This window comes from Coregonus lavaretus (genome assembly GCF_964263955.1).
Source record: "Coregonus lavaretus genome assembly, chromosome: 13".
Lineage (NCBI taxonomy): Eukaryota > Metazoa > Chordata > Actinopteri > Salmoniformes > Salmonidae > Coregonus > Coregonus lavaretus.
The window spans coordinates 29,306,992-29,329,458 of record NC_140000.1 but is presented as its reverse complement, the minus strand read 5'-3'; the positions used below and the strand labels follow the sequence as shown (position 1 = coordinate 29,329,458).

The following is a 22,467-nucleotide window of genomic DNA, read 5'->3' as shown; positions in this document are numbered from 1 at the left end:
TGAGAAAGGGACAATGTTGGGCAACTACACAGTTGAGATTGTCATCACAGTATACAGCTGATGTGAGAAAAACCAATGTGACATGAGCTAGAATCTCCAGAGGGAGTCCGGGCAGGGAGGGATAGGACGGGGGCATTTTATAACACTACATAGAAAGGGATGGGGAGTGAGTGACTGAGTGTTTGTCCCATCTCCTCTGTTTTCAGTCCAGGAAAACACAGTTAAGCACAGTGCTCCCCAACATGTTAGTGGGGAGGGGGTGGAGTCTGTCTATCTGAGGGGCAGTGAGGGCTGGCCTGCAGCACTCTGGGTAGTAGTCTTTCTGAGGCCTGCCCTGAAGCACTCTGGGTAATGTCTCAGCCGGGCACCCAGCTCTGGTTGTTGTGGGCTTGCTGAGGGCCTGCCAGTCCACTCATGCCCATCCCGATGCCCACCCCCTGGGCCAGGGAGCTGTCAAAGTTAAAGTCCATTTCCTCTCCAGAGTCCATGATATCGTGGAGGAGGATGGACTCCACGTCGCAGTCCAAGCTCCCATGGAAGATATCCAGATCCAGGTCAGCTGGTAGTCTCTCGTGGGGGTGAGGCTGGTGGTATGAGCTACCATAGTAGCTGCCTCCTGTGCCGCCTCCCACCATGCCCCGTTGGTGGTGGTACAGTCCATTGCCCATTCCTTGATGTTGGGGGCTGGGGTAAGTGTTGTGGCAGGGGTGCGAGGGGTGGGGTGCAGTGGCCAGGTGGCAGGAGTCCTGGGGCATTCCCAGCATGCTGGCCGGGTTGGGTGGCAGGGTGGTGGAAGCGGGGAGGTGGGCGTGGGAAGGGGGGCTGTACAGATAGGGGGCTTTGTGGCTGTAGGGCTGGAGGTGGCCACTGCTGATGCGTGGGGCCAGGGCTGGGGCTCGAGTCGGTGTGTGTGTTGTGTGGTTGCTGTGGTTCTGACTGAGGTTGTGGCCAAGATGAGGAGAGTTGTGGTTGTGGTTGTGGTTATGGTTGTTGTGGTTGGTCACAGGGTTGTGGTTATGGCTCTGAGTTCCGTTGTGGCCGTGAGCCGAGTTGTGGTTTGTGTGGGTGCCATGGTGACTGTGTGCTGCATGTCCGTTATGTCCAGGGTGATGGTTGTGACGGGTGGAGCTCACTCCGTTCGTGGAGGGCCCCATCATGGGGTGGGCATCCCTCTCCTGGCCCAGTATCATGTCCTTGGCACAGTACTGCTGTGGCCCTCCGGGGCCCCCTGGAACCCCTGGGCCCCCTGTCAGCAGGCTCTGCAGGGCGTTGGTCCCTGAGTAGGCCCGCATGGTGCCGGAGAAGCTAGCAGACTTATTCTCCTGGATGGTCTGCATGGGCGAGTGGTGGCGCAGCATGCCCATCCCAGCCTGGCTGTAGACCGCGCCGCAGTACGACCCCTGACCTTTAACCCCAGGGTTGTAATGATAGACCTGGGGGAGTTTGTGGTGCGCCGCCGGGTGAGGATGATGATGGTGGTAGCCTTCCTCCAGGAGCCTCTCCTCCAGGCTGATCGCCCCCGTGAGATTAGCCAGCTGGGGCAGCTGCTCCACGGGTGGACAGTGGCCTCCCGCGGCCCCCATGGCCGGGGAGCGGGCGCTGGAGGAGGGGGAGGGGTAGAGGTGGGGCGAGGCCGAGCAGGACAGCCCGCCTTCCTCTGACTCTTCCAGCTCGCCCTCGGCCAGAATAGGCGACAGACGCCCGCTCAGGGTCGAAGTGGACGAACTAGCCCGGGAGTGGAGCTCCGTCCAGGCGTCAAACTCTCCCTCCACACCCCCAGCTCCCCCTACGTTGCATGGGAGAACCTTTCCCGGTGGGCTACCCTGCTCAGGGGAAGCCTGGAGCCCCACTGGAGCCCCAGAACTAATCCCCGGCCTGCCCACCCTCTTGCGGCTGACCCGGCCCTTGCTCTTCAGGTACTTGGTGCTGTTGTCCATGGACACGGTACGCCGGCGAGGGGCCTTGCCCATCTTGCCCCCCTCAGGGTTGAGCATCCACCAGGAGGACTTGCCCGTGCCCTCGTTCTGCACCCGGATGAAGCGCGTGTGGAGGGACAGGTTGTGTCGGATGGAGTTCTGCAGACATAGATAGATAGATAGATAGATAGATAGATAGATAGATAGATAGATAGAGAGAGAGAGAGAGAGAGAGAGAGAGAGAGAGAGAGAGAGAGAGAGAGAGAGAGAGAGAGAGTGAGTAGGGAGAGAGAGAGAGAGAGAGAGAGAGAGAGAGAGAGAGAGAGAGAGAGAGAGAGAGAGAGAGAGAGAGAGAGAGAGAGAGAGAGAGAGAGAGAGAGAGAGAGATTGATTTAGAGTGCATGTTACATTGTTCATCATATTATGTATGGTAAGCATTTTCACTGTTTAACACACTGGATCCCACCGCTGCCACCAAATGTAACACTTTACTCTGAGTGAGCATAGTGTGTGACTTCCAGGCAATGAGTTCTGGTCGCCTTTGTGCGTGTCCCAGTGCGTCAGAACTCCTCATCTGTAGACATTAGCTGAATCAAGTATGCATATGACCTTTTTCATATGAAACAACTGTTTGTTGGAGAGGAAACTAGAGTTTCAGCGACTTTGACGACGCGCAACCTGCCAATCTGATCCCAAGCCTGCTACTCTGTATTAATGACTGTTTAAAGGCTTATCTCACACACATTGATGCCACTGGGGAGTGTGTGGATTCCCCTTCCAAGAAGAGCTTGGCTGATCAATAAGTACCAGACAGTTTGTGTTTATGCTTATAGAGCTGCTATCAACTCACCATCATGGGTTTACAAAATACTTACTAGTGCCTTGTCTGCCTACTAAACTGTAGACACCAGGGCCCAGTTTTGCAAAGATTATCTATCCGAATTTCACCTATCGGATAGGATTAAATGCATAGAAATAGAATGAATAGAATGGGAGTCCCCAGTCAATCAATAGCCCATTCTAATAATTATATATCTATACATGTAATCCTATCCTATAGGCGAAATCCAGATAGATAACTTCTGAAAAAATGGGCCCAGAAATCAATTGTCAGCTAGGTAGCCCGGAGGGGTATACTACAAAGCAGAATAAATGAGAGCTAACTTTGATAAACAACCCTAAATAACTACAGATGTTCTGGTTCATTAATACATCTAAACTAAGATATGTGTTTTTGGTTGTTGAGTCAATTAGACCATGTCCATTTCAAGCTCATCTTTCAACAAAAATAAAAAGTTATTTCAGAATATTTAGGTTAGCTGGCTAACTCATTGATCATGCTTTGTAGTATAACTCTCAGTAGTCTACAAAGTGACCCAGACTCTCAGTAACTCTCCCGCCTATTTACCATCATGGGTCTACAAACTAGCTACTTGTGTCTTTACCAAACAGTGGACTCTTCGCTCTGTATTCTAAACTGGAGTGAGCTAGACTCTTTGTGCGACCTATCAGGTGAGAGTGCCAAAGATTTAGTCTGAACTGAAGACACTACGTCCACTTTATCTCTGTGAAGTGGAGGGTATCCCTCCCTCCTTCTCCTTCCCTCTGTCTCTTTCCTCTCCACTTTTTCTCCTCAGCCTGGTGGATGTAAGCTAATCCCTGGTTTGACGTGCCTGGTTTGACGTGCCATCAAACACTGGGGGATAGTGTTTGATGTGGCTGCCATTCTGACCCAGCACCAGCCCCCTCTCCCATGGCCTGAGTGTGAAGATGGATCGGAAGATTGAGATAGGAGCTACCAGGCATAATGGATGGAGCCCACCAACCACCTCCTACCTACACAGACTCTCTCTATCACCTTATTATTTTTCTGTCTCTATAACCCTCTCTCTTTCCATCACCTTCTCTCCTCTCACCGTCTCTCTCTCACCTTTTATCTCTGTCTCTCATTTATCAATATTCTCTCTCTTTATAGCCTTCTCTACTCTAAGCTCATTGCAACTTGTTGCTTCTCTCCTTTCTTCTCATCCCCTTTCCTCCCTCTCTCCATGTCTCTTGTGTTTCTTAATATACTGTAATCATTATTTACTGCTGAGATAAATATTTTTTATTGTATGTCACTTTCTTTCCCAATTTTGTTTTGAACACTCAAATTCAATGATAAACTCTCAATAGATGTCTCTGTTCATTCACTTTCTCATTCAACAAACTATTCGTAGGTGTATTAGACTTTTTCTTCAAGGCCAAGTGAAGGCCAAGTGAACACTAAGAAATATTGATTGATTGACAATAGTTGTTCTGTTCTGCTTTTATTGTAGGCGTTATTCTGAAACTTGAACGGCAAAATGAAACCAAAGCACCTAGTGTGGCTTACATTGGTACTATACCACTATATTAGATTGTTTCAGATTGAGGTACATGTGGTGTAATTTAAGCGTTCATACTTTCAACAGCACCATTGTGTTGTACATTATTTGTATTCATGGCGAATGGCACAGTCTGAGTACACACAAATCAAATTGTAGAGCACCAACTGAAAAGGGGCGACTGACTGAATTCAGGTGATCTGTGAATGCCTCTTTTCGGTTGTCTCGCTGTGACACCTCGAGCATTGGGTAACCATGGCAACTGTTGGTAAACGTGCAGGAGCGGGAGTATATGATATTGTGGTGGGTAGAGCAGGGAGGCAGAGTAAGGGTAGTGGGGGATGGGGAGAAACATTGGTTGTTTGATGCTGCAGCTCTCTCTCTAACTCTAAACAGCCTTTCTTTCATCTGGGCCATGCCAGTCCGTTGGGGATGCCTGGTCGGCAGTAGGGGCGGGCAACTACGTGCCTGCGCCGACTACTACCATTTTCACACTATCGTGCCAACCGGAACTGTTGGCTCACATATTTTATTTTCACATTGTGCTTTTCAGCACAGTTCGAGCAACTATGGTGGATACCCAGCCAGCTCAAACAGCTTCGTTCAGCAAGGTTTGGTCCGGCTTGCTAGTGTAAAAAGGGTATACCTTATCGCAGTGCTTGAGGCATCACTACAGACCTGGGTTCGATCCCAGGCTGTGTCACATGGGAGACCCATGAGGTGGCGCACAATTGGCCCAGCGTCGTCTGGGTTAGGGGAGGATTTGGCCGGCCAGGATTTCCTTGTCCCATCGCGCTCTAGCGACTCCTTGTGGTTGCCGGGTGCCTGCAAACTGACTTCGGTCGCCAGCTGGACGGTGTTTCCTCCAACACATTGGTGCGCCTGGCTTCCGGGTTAAGCGAGCAGTGTGTCAAGAAGCAGTGCAGCTTGGCAGGGTCGTGTTTCGGAGGACGCATGGCTCTTGACCTTCACCTCTCCTGAGTCTGTAGGGAGTTGCAGCGATGGGACAAGACTGTAACTACCAATTGGATATCACGAAATTGGGGAGAAAAAGGGGTAAAAGTATCCAAGAAAAAACAGAGTATACCTGTCTCTTCCATACCAGAACATTATCTTATCAGATCATAACAAATATTGTCCATCAGGTTAGATGACAAAATGATTTAAGGCCGAATTAAAATGAACCTCCTTTAATGGAACCAGACCAGTTGAAGCCGCTACTGCATATGATCTCTGATCTGTTCCAAATGTAGCATGTATGATCAAAAAAGTAACCTGCTATAGACTTGGGAGAGGGATTTGAACATCATCCCCAAGCCCTCTTTATCTGATGAATCCTGAATCCACCTGCTTAAGAGAGATTTAAGAGATTGGTTACGTCCCAAATGGCTCCCTATGCCCTGTATAATGCACTACATTTGACCAGGGGCCATAGGGCTCTGTTCAAAAGTGGAGCACTATATAGGGAATATGGTGCCATTTGGGAGACAGCCATTGCGTGGGTAAGTCGACCATGATGGCGTAGTCAGCTAGCTGTTTGCTTCCTGTCTGCCGGCCTTTCTGTTTTGTTTTCAAACCCGGGGTTTCTCAGTAGTAGTCATCCTGTTTGGGTGTGGGTTTAAGGACTAAGAATAGCCCTGCCAGGATACAGGTGTCCCTCCCTGTGTGGGTGTAGCCTAGCCCTGGCCTCCCGCCCAATCTCGGGCTGAGTCAGGGGCAATTTGGCCGGCCCATGCCCCTCTCACTCACGCCCCCAAAACAGGCAGTCGCAGGCAGTCGGTGCTAATCCCGCTCCATCCCGAGTAATCCCAGACAATCCCAGGCTAATCCTGGAGTTGATTCGGGGCACTCCCAGCTGGGCATCTCACACAGTCCACTGCCAGTCCGGATACGGTATGATCCAATGGGAGGAGGAAGATGAGGGGGCAGACTAAGGAGATTCCTTTGTTAAGCAACCTGTCCATGTAAGACAATGGGAGGAAAGGCCATGGTCTACAAGGCCATGTAATACAACCACAATTCAATGTCCTATCTGACAGAGCTAAGCGGAATGCCTTACTTTGAGTTTGTCCATGAGGGTGGCTTTTTCCATATTTCTCCCCACAGGCTTATAAAATAATAGATTTGAAAACTTTCTTGTCTATTACATTTTGATAAAATGTTTCTTCAGCCCCCTGGCTTTCAGGACCAGACAAATGAAGGGAAGCACACAAAAACATACAATGACACGGAACACACATTCCAACCCTTGGTCCGGCAGCTATCTCCTATTGAAATCAGGAAGGCAGAAATAATAAATGAAGTGAAAGGGAGAGCTAACACACAAAATGTATTGCTTGATCCCATCCGACTTAAGTAAACAGACGTACTGTATATCAAAAGTTGTCAAATCAAACTTCTATGGATATGTAAATATCACAAAGTGGGATTTTAAACAACAACAGTCAGCTTGCAGTAGCCTTACACTGCTATTTGTGAAAAGGGCATCTGTCCGATTATAGAACTATTGTAGCCAGTGGAGGACTGTGTAGCACATAGAAATATAATTACTAAAATGGTAAAGCCCCTCAGACCACATCAAGTTCACAGAACACTCATGGGTACATTCAATATGGCAGCCGGTTCACCCATCACATAACTAACATTGACTTGAATGGGAATGTCCTTTCTAGTAATTCTATTTCTATGGTGTGGCACCCCAGTGGCCCCAGAGAGACAATCGGCTTGAGCTCAACTCTCATTAGAGCCCACGATCCTGATACCTGACTTACGTCTTCTTTATTCGCTCTCCACCACAGCCCTCTTTGCCCCCAGATTAAGTTTAAGACCTATTAACACCCTCAAATCTGACACGTTCACGCTCTTTCCAACACAGGTGGCCTCAGAGCAGCAGAAAGGGATTTTTCCTTTTCCAAGACCGGGTACTTGTTCAAAGTCAAGCGAATAGAGACTACAAGACTTCCTGTTTTGGATCGACCAAGCTTTGTTCATGTTCCGAGAATGAACAAAAACAAAACGGGCCCTGGTCATGGTCAATAATTCCCCTCTCTTTCAAACCCTTTAATTTGCCCCTCAGCGTTCTGGCCATTCACATTGATTCCTGCTCAGTCCTCCCTCCACACACCCACTGAGTTTGATTTTGGATCTGGAGCAGGCAGTTCAACTTGGAGAATCGATTCAACTTAATAGCCTTCAGTGCTAAGGCTTGGCTTTAGACACATCAAGGTCTGACTGTCTGTAGGAAGATCTTCTATTGGACTAGCTTTGTGAAGGCGATATGGCTCCCTTTCCAATGCCCTTGCCCGAGGATACCCCCGGCATTCCGTGAGTAGGGTGAGAGTACCCAGTTGTCCAGCCTGGCGCAATACCAATGTGTCCCCTCTGCCGCCACTCCCAGGGTAGCAATCTGCCATTAAGACTGTGGTGAGAGTGGTGGTGGGGGGGCAATAGACCGTCTGGGTTGGTTTGACTGGCTGGCTGGCTGGCATGGCGGGCAGCTGGGATAGAGGGGGTAAGGGGGGTAGAGGGGTGGGAATGTGGAGGTATAGCGTGGAGCCCAGTGTGTGAGAACCGTTCGAGCCACACAATGGGCTGCCCTCAAAATGGGGCCCCTCTACCCCCCACATACTCACAAGAGGGGATAGAAGAAACAGGTCAAACTGTTTAGGGCCCATCTTGTGGAGAGAGAGTGTACTCATTCAAATAGAACTGAGTGACGAGCCCAAAGACAAGACGGCTCGAATGGGAACGCCAAAAGAAACCACTCACCCGGTTCAAATAACTTAAAGGGTTGGATGACTGGCATGTTCGTTCTGCAAAGACGAGCATCTGTCTGGAATTTGCCATGTACTCAATCTGTGTTTATCAATCCCATTTCATACAGAAAGAAGCCATTATGCTCCTCTGCTGTCTATGGGTATCTCCTCATGGCACACCATTCATTAGAAAAGCACAAATCAAGGCGTACCAGGAGAGGCTCTGGCTGTGTTTATTGTGATGCCTGTTTGTGCCTCTGCAGAGGAGGGGGGAGGTGGAGGCTCAAACACAAGCAGTTTTGTTCAGGGAAAGGAATGAGTTTTGTCAGCTAAGCCTGTCTCCAGGCTATTGATGGAAATTAGCACCGGCTAAATATTCGCTTCCCGTGATTGATGTCACGGCTCGGCTTGTCCCCCTTTGAAGGGAAATAAAGAATTTAGAGGCGCATAGATTAATGGGAATCGGGGGGTTGGTGCATTCAGCATTCTCTGTCTACAGGGGTGGGGTGGGGTGGAGTGGAGGGATGGGAGGGCTTCAAGGGGACTGAAGGGCCTAATGGTAGCTAAGATATGGCTCTATACGGAACAGAGCGGATAAAGCACGCTATCCCAAGTGGCACAGGTACAGACAGGAACACAGATCTTGTTGCCTGCGAAGGAAGCCCAAAGTCAGACGTTGATTAAAATCCCTTTAGAGGAGGAGAGCCTACTTTAAGGAGACAGATGAGCAGATGGACGAGCCTGTTTTCTGGACTGTGACCAAATTGAAAAGATTAAGAAAAGAAGACCATCTCTTATTAGGTGAGAAACTAATTTAGCCGCCACATGCCACAGGGGCGGCTGGTAGCCTTATGGTTAAGAGCATTGGGCCAGTAACCGAAAGGTCGCTGGTTTGAATCCCCTAGCAACTAGGAGACAAATCTGTCGATGTGCCCTTAAGCAAGGCACTTAACCCTAATTGCTCATGTAAGTCGCTCTGGATAAGAGCGTCTGCTAAATGACTAAAATGTAAATGTGAATGTAATTTCTCCTGTAAGTCGCTCTGGATAAGAGCATCTGCTGAATGACAAAAATTAAAAAAATGTAATGCCATCATCATTGCCATGGTCACGGAATGTTAGCTAATCTTCCTAGGGTCCAACACCAATTAATAAAACATTACAAACAATTACAAATTAAGACTTTACAAACATTTAACAAGTAGACAATACAGACAATTAAAATACCTGACAGGTAACACATTTAACATTCAGTTGATGCTTTCTATTTCCTGTCCAGTTATATGGTCTATCGCATTAAATGTTCTTTCATTTTTTTCTTGAAGGTGGATTTACTTTTTGCCTGAGAAATATGGATTGGTAAAGAGTTCCATTCAGCTATGGCTCTATATAAAACTGTAGGTTTAAGGCGATTTGTCCTTGGCTTGGGTTGTCTTAGATGCCCTGAATTTACCCGTCTGGTTTGGTGGTTGTGCGTGTTGCTAGTATGTACTAACTGGTCTGAAGAATACTGTGGTTTTTTGAAAAATATAACATTCCTAAAGAAAATCAGAAGACTGGATAGTAGTTTGTTTTCAACGTGAAGCCATGAGAGATTCTGATGCATTTGGATAATATTCATACGGATAGAGCAATGAAGAGCTAATCGGGCAGCCCTGTTTTGAGCAATTTTGAGCATTTTTATATCTTACTTTGCTGCAGATGACCATATAACTGGACAGTACTCTAAGTGTGATATGACCAGGGATTGAATCACCTGATTCAGAGTGCTAGATGTTACATACTCTGATCATTTTCTTGTAACAGCAATTCCCTTACCCATCTTAATAACAATATTATATATGTGTTCTGACCATGATAAAGCTGCCTCCAACATGACGCCTAGTAGTTTCGTTTTTTTCACTTGCTCTACATGCGTTCTATCCATTGACAAATTCAATTGGGGATCATCAGCAAGCATATATCTTGAACCAAATACAATACATTTAGTTTTAGAAACACCAATTTGTTCATATCAACCCACTCAGACACCATTCTTAGTTCACTACTCAGTACATCTGTTAACTCATTACATTCTGATGCTGCGCTATACATTGTAGAGTCATCAGCATACACTACCACTCCTGCTTTGTTCATTGCTGAAGGTAAATCATTAGTAAAGATAGAGTAGAGAAGTGGGCCTAGGCTGCTTCCTTGAGGAACACCACAGTGTATATCTTTAATGCCTTCTCCTGGATATATAGCTTTCTGTCCAGGATAGAGCTGCAGACTTAAAACCATAACATTTGCGTTTACCTAGTAACAGTTCATGCTCAATTACATCAAAAGCAGCACTGAAATCTAGCAACACTGCACCAACTAACCTCCTGTCATCCATACTCTTTAACCAATCATCTGTCATTTGTGCTAAGGCCGTACTCATAGAATGCCCTTCTTTGTATGCATGCTGGAAACCCGTTATCAGACCATTACATGATAAATAATCCTTGATTTGTACAGATACAATTTTTTCCAATAATTTACTTAACACAGGCAGCAAGCTTATAGGACGACTATTAGGAGCAGTGAATGCAGATTTTTTATCTTTAGGTAGTGGAATAACCTTTGACTCTTTCCAGAGTTCTGGGCACACCCCATACATCAAGCACTTGTTAAAAATATGAGAGATTGGGGTAGATATTTGGTTAGCTGTAACTCTAAGTAATTTGGCGTCAAGATGATCTGTACCAGGTGACTTGTCATCCGAAAGAGACAACAGGATCCTTTCAACCTCTTCCTTTTCTACTTGGTGAAATTCCAACATGCATTACCTCTCCTTCATGATACAGTCTTTTATAAGGATATATGACATGGAGCCATCAGTTCCAACATGCATTGCCTCTCCTTCATGATACAGTCTTTTATAAGGATATATGACATGGAGCCATCAGTTGGACTCATGGCATTCCTCAACTTGTCCACTTTGCCTGTCAAATATTCATTAAAGTAGTTTGCGATGTCGTGTGGTTTTGTGATAAATATACCCTCTGATTCAACAAAAGAGGCGGACATGTTCGAATTCCTACCCATAATAGCGTTCAACGTTCTCCACAGTTTCCCATCACCCTTTACTTCATCAATTTTGTGCTGATAGAATCCATTCTTCTTTCCTTTCTTTAGCTTGGTCACAAGATTTCTTAATTTACAATAACTTTGCTTAACAAACAGAGTGCCAGATTTATCTGCTGCTTTTTTGGCATCATCACGTTGAATTATTACATTTCTCAGCTCATCATCAATCCATGGGGCACCGTTTGACCTCACAGTGCATTTTCTTAAAGGGGCATGCTTATCAGCAATACTCAAAAATCATTTCATAAACAAACTTAGTGACATTTCAGGATCATCCTTACTACACTCTTCTAACCATTGCACATTCTTAATCTCATCCACAAATGAGTCCTGATTGAACACTCTGTAGGACCTTCGGTAGATTACCTTACCATTTGGTATTTTACTTTTCCTAGTGAGTGCAACCAACTTATGATCACTACAACCTAGTGCCACTGATATGGTCCAATGTATGTCCATAGTACATAGTCACAGAACTATCAAGTAGGTCTAGTTGTGTAGTCATGGCAAGCTCTGTTAGAAACCTAGGCTAGGAACCAGGTTGAGCTACAGTACAGACCATTTGCTACTATCTGTGTACCTAAGACATAGTCCAGAGAACCTTAGCCATTAGAGCCTTACTTAGACAAGGTCAGTTCCCCCTCTTACGACAATACAAAGCACTTTCAGAATTGCTACATCATTCCATACACCACTCAGTGCCATTCCAAATGGAAAAGAGAGAAAGTCAATTGAGAGTTTGAGCTGCCATATGCCATGGTGCCCACAGTCAGGAAGTCTGTGGGGAGAGGGTGTAATGGAGTTGGTGGGGAATTCCTGCTTGGCTGTGTTCTAATTGCAGCCAGTCCCTGGCAAATCACTGCCTCTATACTTCTATAAGCACCAAGGGGGATGGTTAGCGGTCGGGTGTGGAACAGTGCATCAAGGGCTGCACAGGGCTGCATGAGCTTTGGCGGCTAAAAATAGCCGCTAACAGATTAGCAGACCATCTGAGACCAGGATAGGGAATCGGAAAATCCACCACGGAATGCCAAGACGATCGTGGCGGCTTTCCAGATGGCCGGCGTGAGGGGGACACGACATCTATGACACCCACGCGATGAAAGACCCCGCCTGGGCTCGCAATCACGTCTGACACCCACGCCAAACGTGGGTAAGACCTGTGCCAGGGAGAGCACAAGGCAGGCACAAGGCGGGCACATGCAAGAGGGTATGGTTTTCCACAGGGGCTATGGGAGGTAGGCTTCACTTTCGCCTGTGAGGATTCACAAAACAGGTGTTTGTGTTGGTCCACCTGTGGGGGCTGCCACCTGCTCACAGCTCACACTTCACCCAAAGTCTGGGCATTCATAAGACTCACATTTTCCACTGGGCCTGCCATCATGCAATCGTAAAGTCATGCACGTTTCTGGAGAGGCTTTTACAGCTTTTTTCTTTTATTTTCTTTGTCTATTTGTGTGTGTGCTTGAGTCAGGTCTTTTAATGGCCCACAGGCGGGCGGAGTGTGGATTTGATTATATTGAAACCACCCTCTGCCACATACAAAGAAACAGACAATGCAACAATGGAATCAATGCCGTCGCGGTTTTCTCCTCCTCTCACTTTCCAACATAATCTCGTTCATAATAATAAGAATCTCATTTCCCGCATTCTAAAGGTCAGTACACACCTCTGATCAGACTTTAATAAACACCATTCTCAGGGTTTAATATAATTTCAGCAGAGCAGGAAACTTTAATTGCTTGCAATTTCATAGCACAGAGACAAATTATATCATTGCAATCAGATGGAAGCGTCCAAAGACGCAGAAAACACACGCATACATGCACGAACGCCTCGCAAGCAGGAAGGCATGCACACACACACACACAGTAGGGTAGCCATCATTACTTGTGAGGTACAGATTACGTTTAGATCAAAACTCAGGCATGTCTACACATATATCACATGTATCAGTCATGCAATAACACACAACTTCTCCCTCACACGTTCATCTTCTCACATAAACTGGCAAAGAAAATATACACATATGCTTCACACACTCTCTCTCTCTCTCTCTCTCTCACACACACACACACACACACACACACACACACACACACACACACACACACACACACACACATTCACACACACACACAAAGAGCCTGGCACCGTGGGCACGCTCATCATTACCGCAATGCCAAGCTACTAGTTGCTAAGGAGACCTGTGGGAGAGGGAGGCTCCTTGTTGCCATAGCAGCCGGCCTGCTCCCTGCCAACTATCCCCCGAGGGAAAGGCAGCTAGGGAGAGAGGTGGGGGGTGAAGTAGGGAGAGGTAGAGGGCACCCGTCTAATAGTGGAGAGGTGCTGGGGATCTTCATTAAACGCCCTGGGTACCAAATCAACCACTGCTCCTCAACAATATAAACCACATGCTATACACTTACACTCAAGTCTACTTATTCAGAGAGCTACACCCACCTATGGTGTACGCCTACATATGACATTGAAAAAGGTAAGTGTATATGCAGAATCATAGGTCAAGAAAAGGCAGCTATAGAAGGAACGAGGGAAAAGAAGAAAAGAGAGAAAGAGAACAAAGGAGGATCAAAGAGGGTCTTGAATTTTGGTGTGAATGTAGAACGTTGGGGATCTTAACCATGGAGGCGTCTGTTAACCATGGAGCCATCTTGAGACATTCCTTTATATAAACGCACTGTTACAACTGTCTCTTTGAGCCAATTTGGCCGTCCAGTGATCTAAATGACCTTTCGTAGGATAGCCGTCGGGTGATTGGTTGAGCCTTCTGTGTGACATCACTCCAAGCCCATACCGAAACACAAAACAATGACGGACAACTTCTTTCCCTTCGAATCTAAAACCAGTAGTAACAACCAACTTCAATGACCGTTATATCTAATATGACCGTTATATCTAATATTCCCGCACCCCAATAACATTGTCACCGAGGAGGGCTTGTTAGCTAGTCACATCAGATGTTTTCTTATGAAACAGCTCAGCTAGCAATGCTAGCTAGCTAGCTATCATTAGCTAGACTGCGTCTAGACTCGGGAGTTCAAGGGCACATTGACAGGTCACATAGGCTTCAGGAGCCAGCTGGTTAGATAGGATTCCACCATGGGCAACAACAACTGGCTACTAGTTCGTGCTCACCAAAATATGCTCAACTCATAGTTCGTTTATCCACTGACCACTGCATTTAGGAGGATAGCTAAATTACTGAAATGTAGCTAGCTAGCTCACCAACTAATCGTGGATTTCCTATTCTTTGATAGATTTGGGTCAATTGGCTCATATCAAGCAACAGACAATTTGTGTAAAGGTAATAATAACAATTAGTGAACTCGTTTTATGAATGACCGGACAGTGAAACTAAAATACATTGGCAGCTAGCTGGTGAGGCTTCAATTTATTTCACAATTAATTAAGCTGAAGCTGGGTTTCCCAAGTAATTCAGTGCTTACTGCTCATGCCGGTGAGCAAGCTAAACAGACAGCTCTGCAGCGCATCTGTGTGACATCACACACCCAAGAAGGCTCAACCAATCACCCAACGTAACTCATTAATATTCATGACTTTGTCTATCCTACGAAAGGAAATTTCAGATCCAGTGAGCCCATTCCATCCACTTCCTGGAAATTCAGTCTATGAGAATGAACAAACGATAAATTATTTCCACTTCACATACAACTATGCTGTATATCCAACCATACAGTACAACAGCTCAATGGGAACCTACTACACAACATCCTCAAGCAAACACACTATAGCAGCATTTCTTCACAAAACAAAAGCCCATACTGAAGATTAAGAGAGTCTTGAAGTGCTCATTCAGGCCTCATTCAGGACTTACTCATCCCTCAAGAGAGGCCTCCGATATTGCTTAAATGGAGTACAGATAGTGATATAGCAAAGTGATAATGCTGAATTCATAGGTCAAGGTACCTTTCCTTTTACACTAAAGTGCATACACATACAGTAAGAGTGCTTTATATAGTGGACAATGTATGAACCATGCTGCTTCCATATAAATAAAATGGATTCTATTTCTATGGTTACTTCACCTTCAAGATTGGAAGTGCCATCCTACTGTATAAATGAGGGGCTTTATTGCCTAGTTTGATTCTCAATGGGGGGTGGTGGTGGTGGTGGTGGTGGTGGGGGGGGGGCAGAAGCCCCTGTCTGCTGGGGTAACTTGTCTCACTGTCTAGACTAATGAGAGAAGGAGAGATACCCCTCTGCTGTGAGTCAGGAGGAAGAGAGGAATGGGGGGATGGGGGATTTCACCCCTCCTCCTCTGCCTCCTCTTCTCCCTCCATTTCCCGAAACAAAAAGAGCCCAATTAAGTCAGATTGAGTTAGGGTCTGGTGGTGTGTGTCTGTACATTTGTCTGTGTGTGTATGAGAGGGAAAGAAGGTGGTGGTGGTGGGGGGGATAGTGCGTGGTATGTGGTAGAGAAAGTGTCTGAGAAGGGGGGGATCGTTCTCTCAATCGCTCACTCGTGTGGGAGAGAGAAGGGGAGAGCAGCCAGCCACAGAGAGAGAGAGAGAGAGAGAGACACACTCCTCTACAGCCTAAGCGGGGCAAAAACTTTCTCTCAGCTCCTCGACGGGAGACGCTGAAATATTAATCAGTATGCTCCGGTCACAGACTCCGCTCCTCTGAATGCAATCGCTTCAAACCCCTTCCCTCCCTAATGATTGGCTATGAGTGGGTTCATGAATGGCTAATGGACACAGATGGGGGGGCTGATGGCGGGATAGATAGCGATGGGGGGGTCTGAATGTTGTCTCCAAATCCCTTACATAGAAATGCCTCATATAGAATGTAAACATAGAAATGTCTCATATAGAATGTAATCAGCTGTAGGGCTGTGGAGAAAACCACACAGGCCAGACAGTAGTAGCCCGAGAGTATCTGACAATGACTTCTGAAAGTGATCCAGTTTTACTTCAAGAGAGATAGTCTCTCAGTAGAAAACCAATGCACTATTTTGGCCTTGTTGATTGGAATGCGTAAAACCAAATGGGTAATAGATTTGGGATAAACCCCCACATTGAAGAAAGCATTATGCTGAAAATATTTTTGGGGGGGGTATTTTTTCCCCTTTTTCGTGGAATCCATTTGGTAGTTACAGTCTTGTCCCACCACTGCAACTCCCGAGAGGCGAAGGTCGAGAGTCGTGCGTCCTCCGAAACACAACCCAACCGAGCCGCACTGCTTCTTGACACAGTGCCCACTTAACCCGGAAGCCAGCCGCACCAATGTGTCGGAGGAAACACCATACACCTGGCGACCGAGTTAGCGTGCACTGCGCCCGGCCCGCCACAGGAGTCGCTAGTGCGCGATGGGACAAGAACATCCCTACCGACCAAACCCTCCCCTAACCTGGACGACGCTGGGCCAATTGTGCGCCGCACCATGGGTCTCCCGGTCGCGGCCGGCTGCGACAGAGCCTGGACTTGAACCAGGATCTCTAGTGGCACAGCTAGCACTGTGATGCAGTGCCTTAGACCACTGCGCCACTCGGGAGGCCCTATGCTAAAAAGTTTAAGCACAATCCCCGACTCATTGAAACGAGACAAAATAAAGGGAAAAAGTAAAGCAAAAGGGAAAACATATCAATTCAGTTTATTTTCGAGACTACTTATTGACTGTGAACCATGTAGTAATGTTTTGAACGTAGGACCACTTCAACTACTAACGGAACACTAACTCACCCTAGCATTCTCCTCAACTCCTCAAAGTGTACGAGACACAATCAGCAACACCTGAAGGTATCAAGTGTTTTAATGAAGTCAGGAGGGGATTAGTGAGCAGAAGAATGGGAAATATGGGTTCCCAGGACCCTCTATTACCATAGAGGCCGTGTCTGGATTAGGAGCGGCTGGAGCGGCCAGCGTGCTGACGCACATGCACACATGCCCCTTCGTAATCCACTCGCTAATTGGAGGAGTGGGCTGTTATTAGGCCTATGACCTAATTCTTGACCTAACCTCTCCCTCTCAGCAGCAGTCATGGCTGGGCGGGCCACCGGATTAGAGTTAGAGCGGGGTAATGAGACCTGGTTCACGGGGGGGGGGGCGTATAGGTCTATGTAAGATCGTATGAGGCTGTATGAGACTGTACGGATGAATGGGGACTTATGCTGCATGGGGACGTATGGTGCATGGGGACGTATGGTGCATGGGGACGTATGGTGCATGGGGACGTATGGTCTATCTATGGGGCTGGGTAGGGATGTATGGGATTGTACGAGGCAGGAAAGTTAGACCTGGTTCACAGGGTGTGTACATCACTGTGTGGGCTCATGCTGCACTGAGACATATGTATGGAGCTGTGAAGGGTTGTAAGGGGATGTAGTAGGATGTACGGGGTCGTACTGCACGAGGGCATATGGGGCTGTGTAGGGGAGTGTGGCGGTGTGGCTGCATAGGCCAATGGGGATTAAAAGGTCATACATACACAGGTCGCTATATGGAAAGGCATACAGGACATATATTGTATATATTGCAATGCCTCCTCTATAAAGGGATGAAAGCACTCATATGTCTATCAGTACTGTTGAATGTGCTTGTATATATTTGGGTTTGCTGTATGTGGTTGTGCATGTGTGTGTGATGGTTACAATATGCCCTCACGTGTTTAGGAGCATCTTTGTGTGTCATTGAAAGTATGGTGCGTTTTATCTAGTGTGTGTGTGTGTGTGTGGGTGTGTGTGTACACGCCCATGTGTGTGTGTGTGTGTGTGTGTGTGTGTGTGTGTGTGTGTTGCCTCTTCTCCTAGAAGGGGGCTGCAGAGTTTCCGCCTGAGTGGTACTGTCAGTGGGTATCACTCAGTGTGGCAAGACGCGTGGATCATTAGCAGAGATGGAGAGAGAGAGAGAGAGAGAGAGAGAGAGAGAGAGAGAGAGAGAGAGAAGGAGCAGAACGGAGGAGAGAATGAAGGGAGAGAGCGAGAAAGAGTCGGGCAGCGCATCTTAATATCCGTCTTGAGAGCATTACATACGGCACTGCACTCTCCTCTCAGTCACGCAATCACCCCACCGTAAAGGCAGAGACTCAGCCCCCCTTTTCTCCTCTGTCACTCTCTCTCCCTCCATTCCACCCCCCCCCCCCCCCTTTGCCCTGTCTCTTATTCACTCTCTCCAAATCTCTTCCCACATCGTTCACTCCGTTCATTCACTTTATCTTTATTATCACTTTTTATCTCTCCCTTGCTCCAAATCTATCGCTCCCACTTCTCTCGATTGCTGGAGTGTCATTTGTTCTAGCTCTCCATGTTCTCCAACTCTGGAGCCTTCACATTCATTTCCTCTCTTTCCCGCTCTCCATCAATGTCACTTGCCTGCACTCTCGTCCAAGGCGCTATGCAGCTACTGCTCTATGTCTTCAGACACACGTAGACACAGACCGACACACACGTCTCTGCTACACACTCTTTCATTCCTCATCCGTTTTCCCAATCCTTTTCCGATCTCCTTCCTTCGCTCTGGGGCTATGCCCAGTGCAGAGATGCCTTATGCTAAATATTGAAAACAACATGGATGACATTTACTAGGATAATGGTTAACATTTGCCTGTATCCTTCTACAGAGCTGGGTCGTGTTCATTAGGTACCAAATGGAAGAAAATAGACTGAAACAGGGAAGGACTACATAGAGTTCTCCAACAAGAAACACTCATTTACATTTTCTGTTGCAAAATGTTTGAAAACATTTTGCGTAGCGTGTCATAATGAACACGGCCCAGGATTCATACAAGCGTGGCACCAATTGTCCCCCATGCAATGGTGGCTTGCTTGCTTAGCGGGTTAGGGGGTTGAATAATTTCTTAGCGTACATCTGTTGGTGGTACCGTTAGCATTTTAACACACAAACAGATGATGGGATGCTGCATTTGTCCCTATGAAACATTTGTGAGACCAGCACAGAGCTGCCTAGCATAGCCCAGCGTTAGCCTCGCTAACACAGGAGCATAGTGAAGCTAAGTGATGCAATCTGGGCTGACGCCAACAGTGCTCTGAAACAGATTGAAGCCTCAGATGACATGCAGACAGAAATTAGACACATGTATGCCCACTCACTGCTTGGGAACCACGTGACTGCACATGTGCAAATGGGGCTGGGTGGATAGAGGACAGAGAGAGTTTCGGGCAAGTAGGCTACGAGACTGTTGGAACAGTGTATTTGAGGGATGATTGAGAAAAAGATGGAATGATAGAGCGGCTAGCGACGGAGTGTGAAAAGGTGGGTAAATGAAAATCTGAAGCAGCCTAGACGCCTCATGTACAAAAGACAGGCAATCACATTGAGACTGCACACACTCACCTCCACACATGCACACACACAAACCCCTCTGTCAACCCTGCAAACTCTCAACCATGTTTCAGCTGTCAGTCTCCCCCACACTCCCCCTCTCTTGCCTGAGAGTGCAGGCATCTGATCACCCCCCTTTCCCCATGCTCTTGTCAGCATGTCACTCAGACCTTCTAGGTCCCGCCTTCCCGCCTCTCCTAACCATGACCTACTTCCTGCCTGGGTGCCGGGGCAGACCTCCTTGTGCTCCACGCCGTCACACGAGTTCATCCCGTCAGCTACCATCCTAGCCTGCTCTCCCGATCGCCGCTCACACACACACACACACACACACACAAACGAGTAACACAACAACCCAGCAACCTCTCCCTTATGACACAAATCAATTCATCACCCACACATACACACACAGATACAGTACATAACACAACAACCAAACAATCTCTTCCTTATGACAAACATACATTCATAACACTCAGACACACATTCCCTTTCACTATAATCTCCACTCCAGACACACACACGCACAACTTCAGCTACACACACCCTTGACCTCAGCAACGTGGTCCTACGTGCGCGTACACACACACCAACCCCCCTCTCTTCTGCACCACTGATTTATTTGCCTCCCCAGTCGGTCCGTCTGCATGGATCACTTGTAAGGATTTGAGAAAATACTTTTGCTAAGCTGATTGCTAAGGGGGGGGGACAAATTAACATTGCACAACTGCATAAAACCTTCTTGGGTCATGGTCTCCCTTATGTAATAGTGTTTCTGAGTTCCCGAAATACCACTCCCCCTCCTGACAGACACACAGCCCCCGCCTCACCCCATTTACCCATTCTGTTCTAATTGAGGGATCTTTTTTCGGAAGATGTTATTGCGCTCATTTAATTATTTATTTTGTCGGGAAGCGTTGCACAATCTGGTGAGATAAGAAAGGTTGTGTGTGTGTGTGTGTTTTTTTACAGTAACTGTAACATACAGTATGTGTGTGTGTGTGTGTGTTTTTACAGTAACTGTAACATACAGTATGTTGTGTGTGTTTTTACAGTAACTGTAACATACAGTATGTGTGTGAGTGAGTCTAGACCAGAGTAGAACTTGAGTAAAATTAGGTATATGTGAAGCGAAGGAGGGTTAGGTCTGTGTGTGCCTGTGGGTTTTTTATTTGTACGAAAGTAGGCTATATATATACACTGTGTTTGAATTTTACAGTGAATATGTGATTTTGCGGATGCGTGTGTGTGTGTTTGTTTAACTATCCTTGTGGGTACCAGAAGTCCTCACAAGGATAGTAAAACAAAGAAAATTCAGACAAGTGGGGACATTGTGCCGATTAGGTTTAGGGTTAGGGTTACAGTTAGGGTTAGGGGTTACGATTAGGTTTAGGGTTAGGGGTTTGGGGTTAAGGTTAGGCATAGGGTTAAGGTTAGGGTTATGGTTAGGTTAAGGTTTAAGGTTAGGGTTAGATTTAGATTTAGGGTTAGGGGTTAGGGAAAATAGGATTTTGGATGGGAAGCAATTATTTGGTCCCCACAAGGATAGCAATACAAAACTGTGTGTGTGTGTGTATGTGTATGTGTGTGTGTGTGTGTGTGTGTGTGTGTGTGTGTGACTGTATGCATTTATGAGTGCAGTGGGAGTGCACTAATGGACGCACACTTGAGCTGAAGTGCGCAGAGTAGCTGAAGTGCAGCCAAGTCTGGCTTCCAGTCCTGCTTGGAAGCTCTAATTCACTCTTCCTCATCTCCCTCTCCTTCTCTGTCTCTCTGTCTGCTCTCTCACACACACACACACACACTCTCTCTCTCTCTCTCCCTCTCTCTATCTCTCTCCTGAATCCTCTCCCAAATGAAAAAAGATAATGGATCCATATGCCAACCCTGATCTATCCCCTCTTTCCTGTCCTCACCAAGGCGATGGAGAGAACAGGGGAAAGGAGGACAACACACAACAACCAGCAGTGACCTTTACCATGCTCTCACTGCCTCAGGACACAGCTAGGGAGAGGTTAGGTTAGCAACATGACTGAGCGTCTTACCTCTACGCATGGGGTGTACCTCAATAGCCAAAAGCAGCAACGTCTGACATATTGGGTATATCTCAATAGTCTAAAGTAGCATCGTCTCCTAGCCTTCTCTCCTTTGTATGTACTGATTAAAAAACAAAGGATAGGAGAGATCAAACCGTTTATACCTTCTTTAATGTGTCCACCGAATGAAGGGGATGAGAGAAGGAGACTATTGAGATGCACCCCATTGTCAAATGACTTTATGGTAAGTGTAGCTGTCAAGTCCTGCCAAGACCTGTCTGGATCAATCCTTGAAGCTCTCTGGTACACTCTTACTAAAAAGTTAGAACCATAAAAGGTTATTCAGCCGTCCCTGTAGGAGAATCCTTTTTGGGTCCACATAGAATCCTTTTTACCTAAGGTTCTTCTTTAGTAGAACCATAAAGGTTCTCTTACAGGGACAGCCAAAGAACCCTTTATGGTTCTTTTCCGGGTACATCAGACTGGATACAGAGCTGAACCTACCGCTATAACAGCCAACTGTAGCCATAGCCTGGCTGTCCATCAATGACGGATACTCCTGTGGTCACAGGCAACTACAGCAACTATAGGTCCCAAACTCACTATGGAAAACGTCAGTCGGATACAGTCAGAGAGCAGAGACAACTCTAAGACTGACATTTAGAGAGAAGAAAAGAGAGGTGTTTATCATGTTAGTTTTGGTAATAAAAGAATGACTGAAGGAGAGAAAGAAGGAGAGATGAAACAGGACATCAAAAGAGGATGAAAGGAGTAGGAAGAAATGAGCAAGGGATGGGGAAATGAGTGATAAAAGGGGTACTTTGCGAGGAAGAATGAAAGTGACTGAAAGTGTGAAATAGAGCAAGAGAGGAGAGAAGTGAAGGGATTGAGTGACAGGAACTGGGTGTGTGAGAGAAGAAAAGCCCAATATACGAGAGAAAGGGAGTCAAAAGGAGAGAGCGG

The 22,467-nt window shown here is 46.7% G+C and overlaps 1 protein-coding gene across 1 annotated transcript in view; it reads right to left on the bottom strand.

Annotated features, from left to right (window-relative positions):
• Positions 1–356: 356 nt before the first annotated feature.
• Positions 357–22,467, bottom strand: part of LOC311139658 (forkhead box protein O6-like) — a gene marked incomplete at both ends in the record, with an annotated part of 35,982 nt that continues 13,871 nt past the window's right edge. The window contains one exon of the mRNA XM_084174574.1: positions 357–2,075. Within this exon, the coding sequence (XP_084030700.1) occupies positions 357–2,075 (1,719 nt within the window). The remainder of the gene's footprint in view (positions 2,076–22,467) is intronic.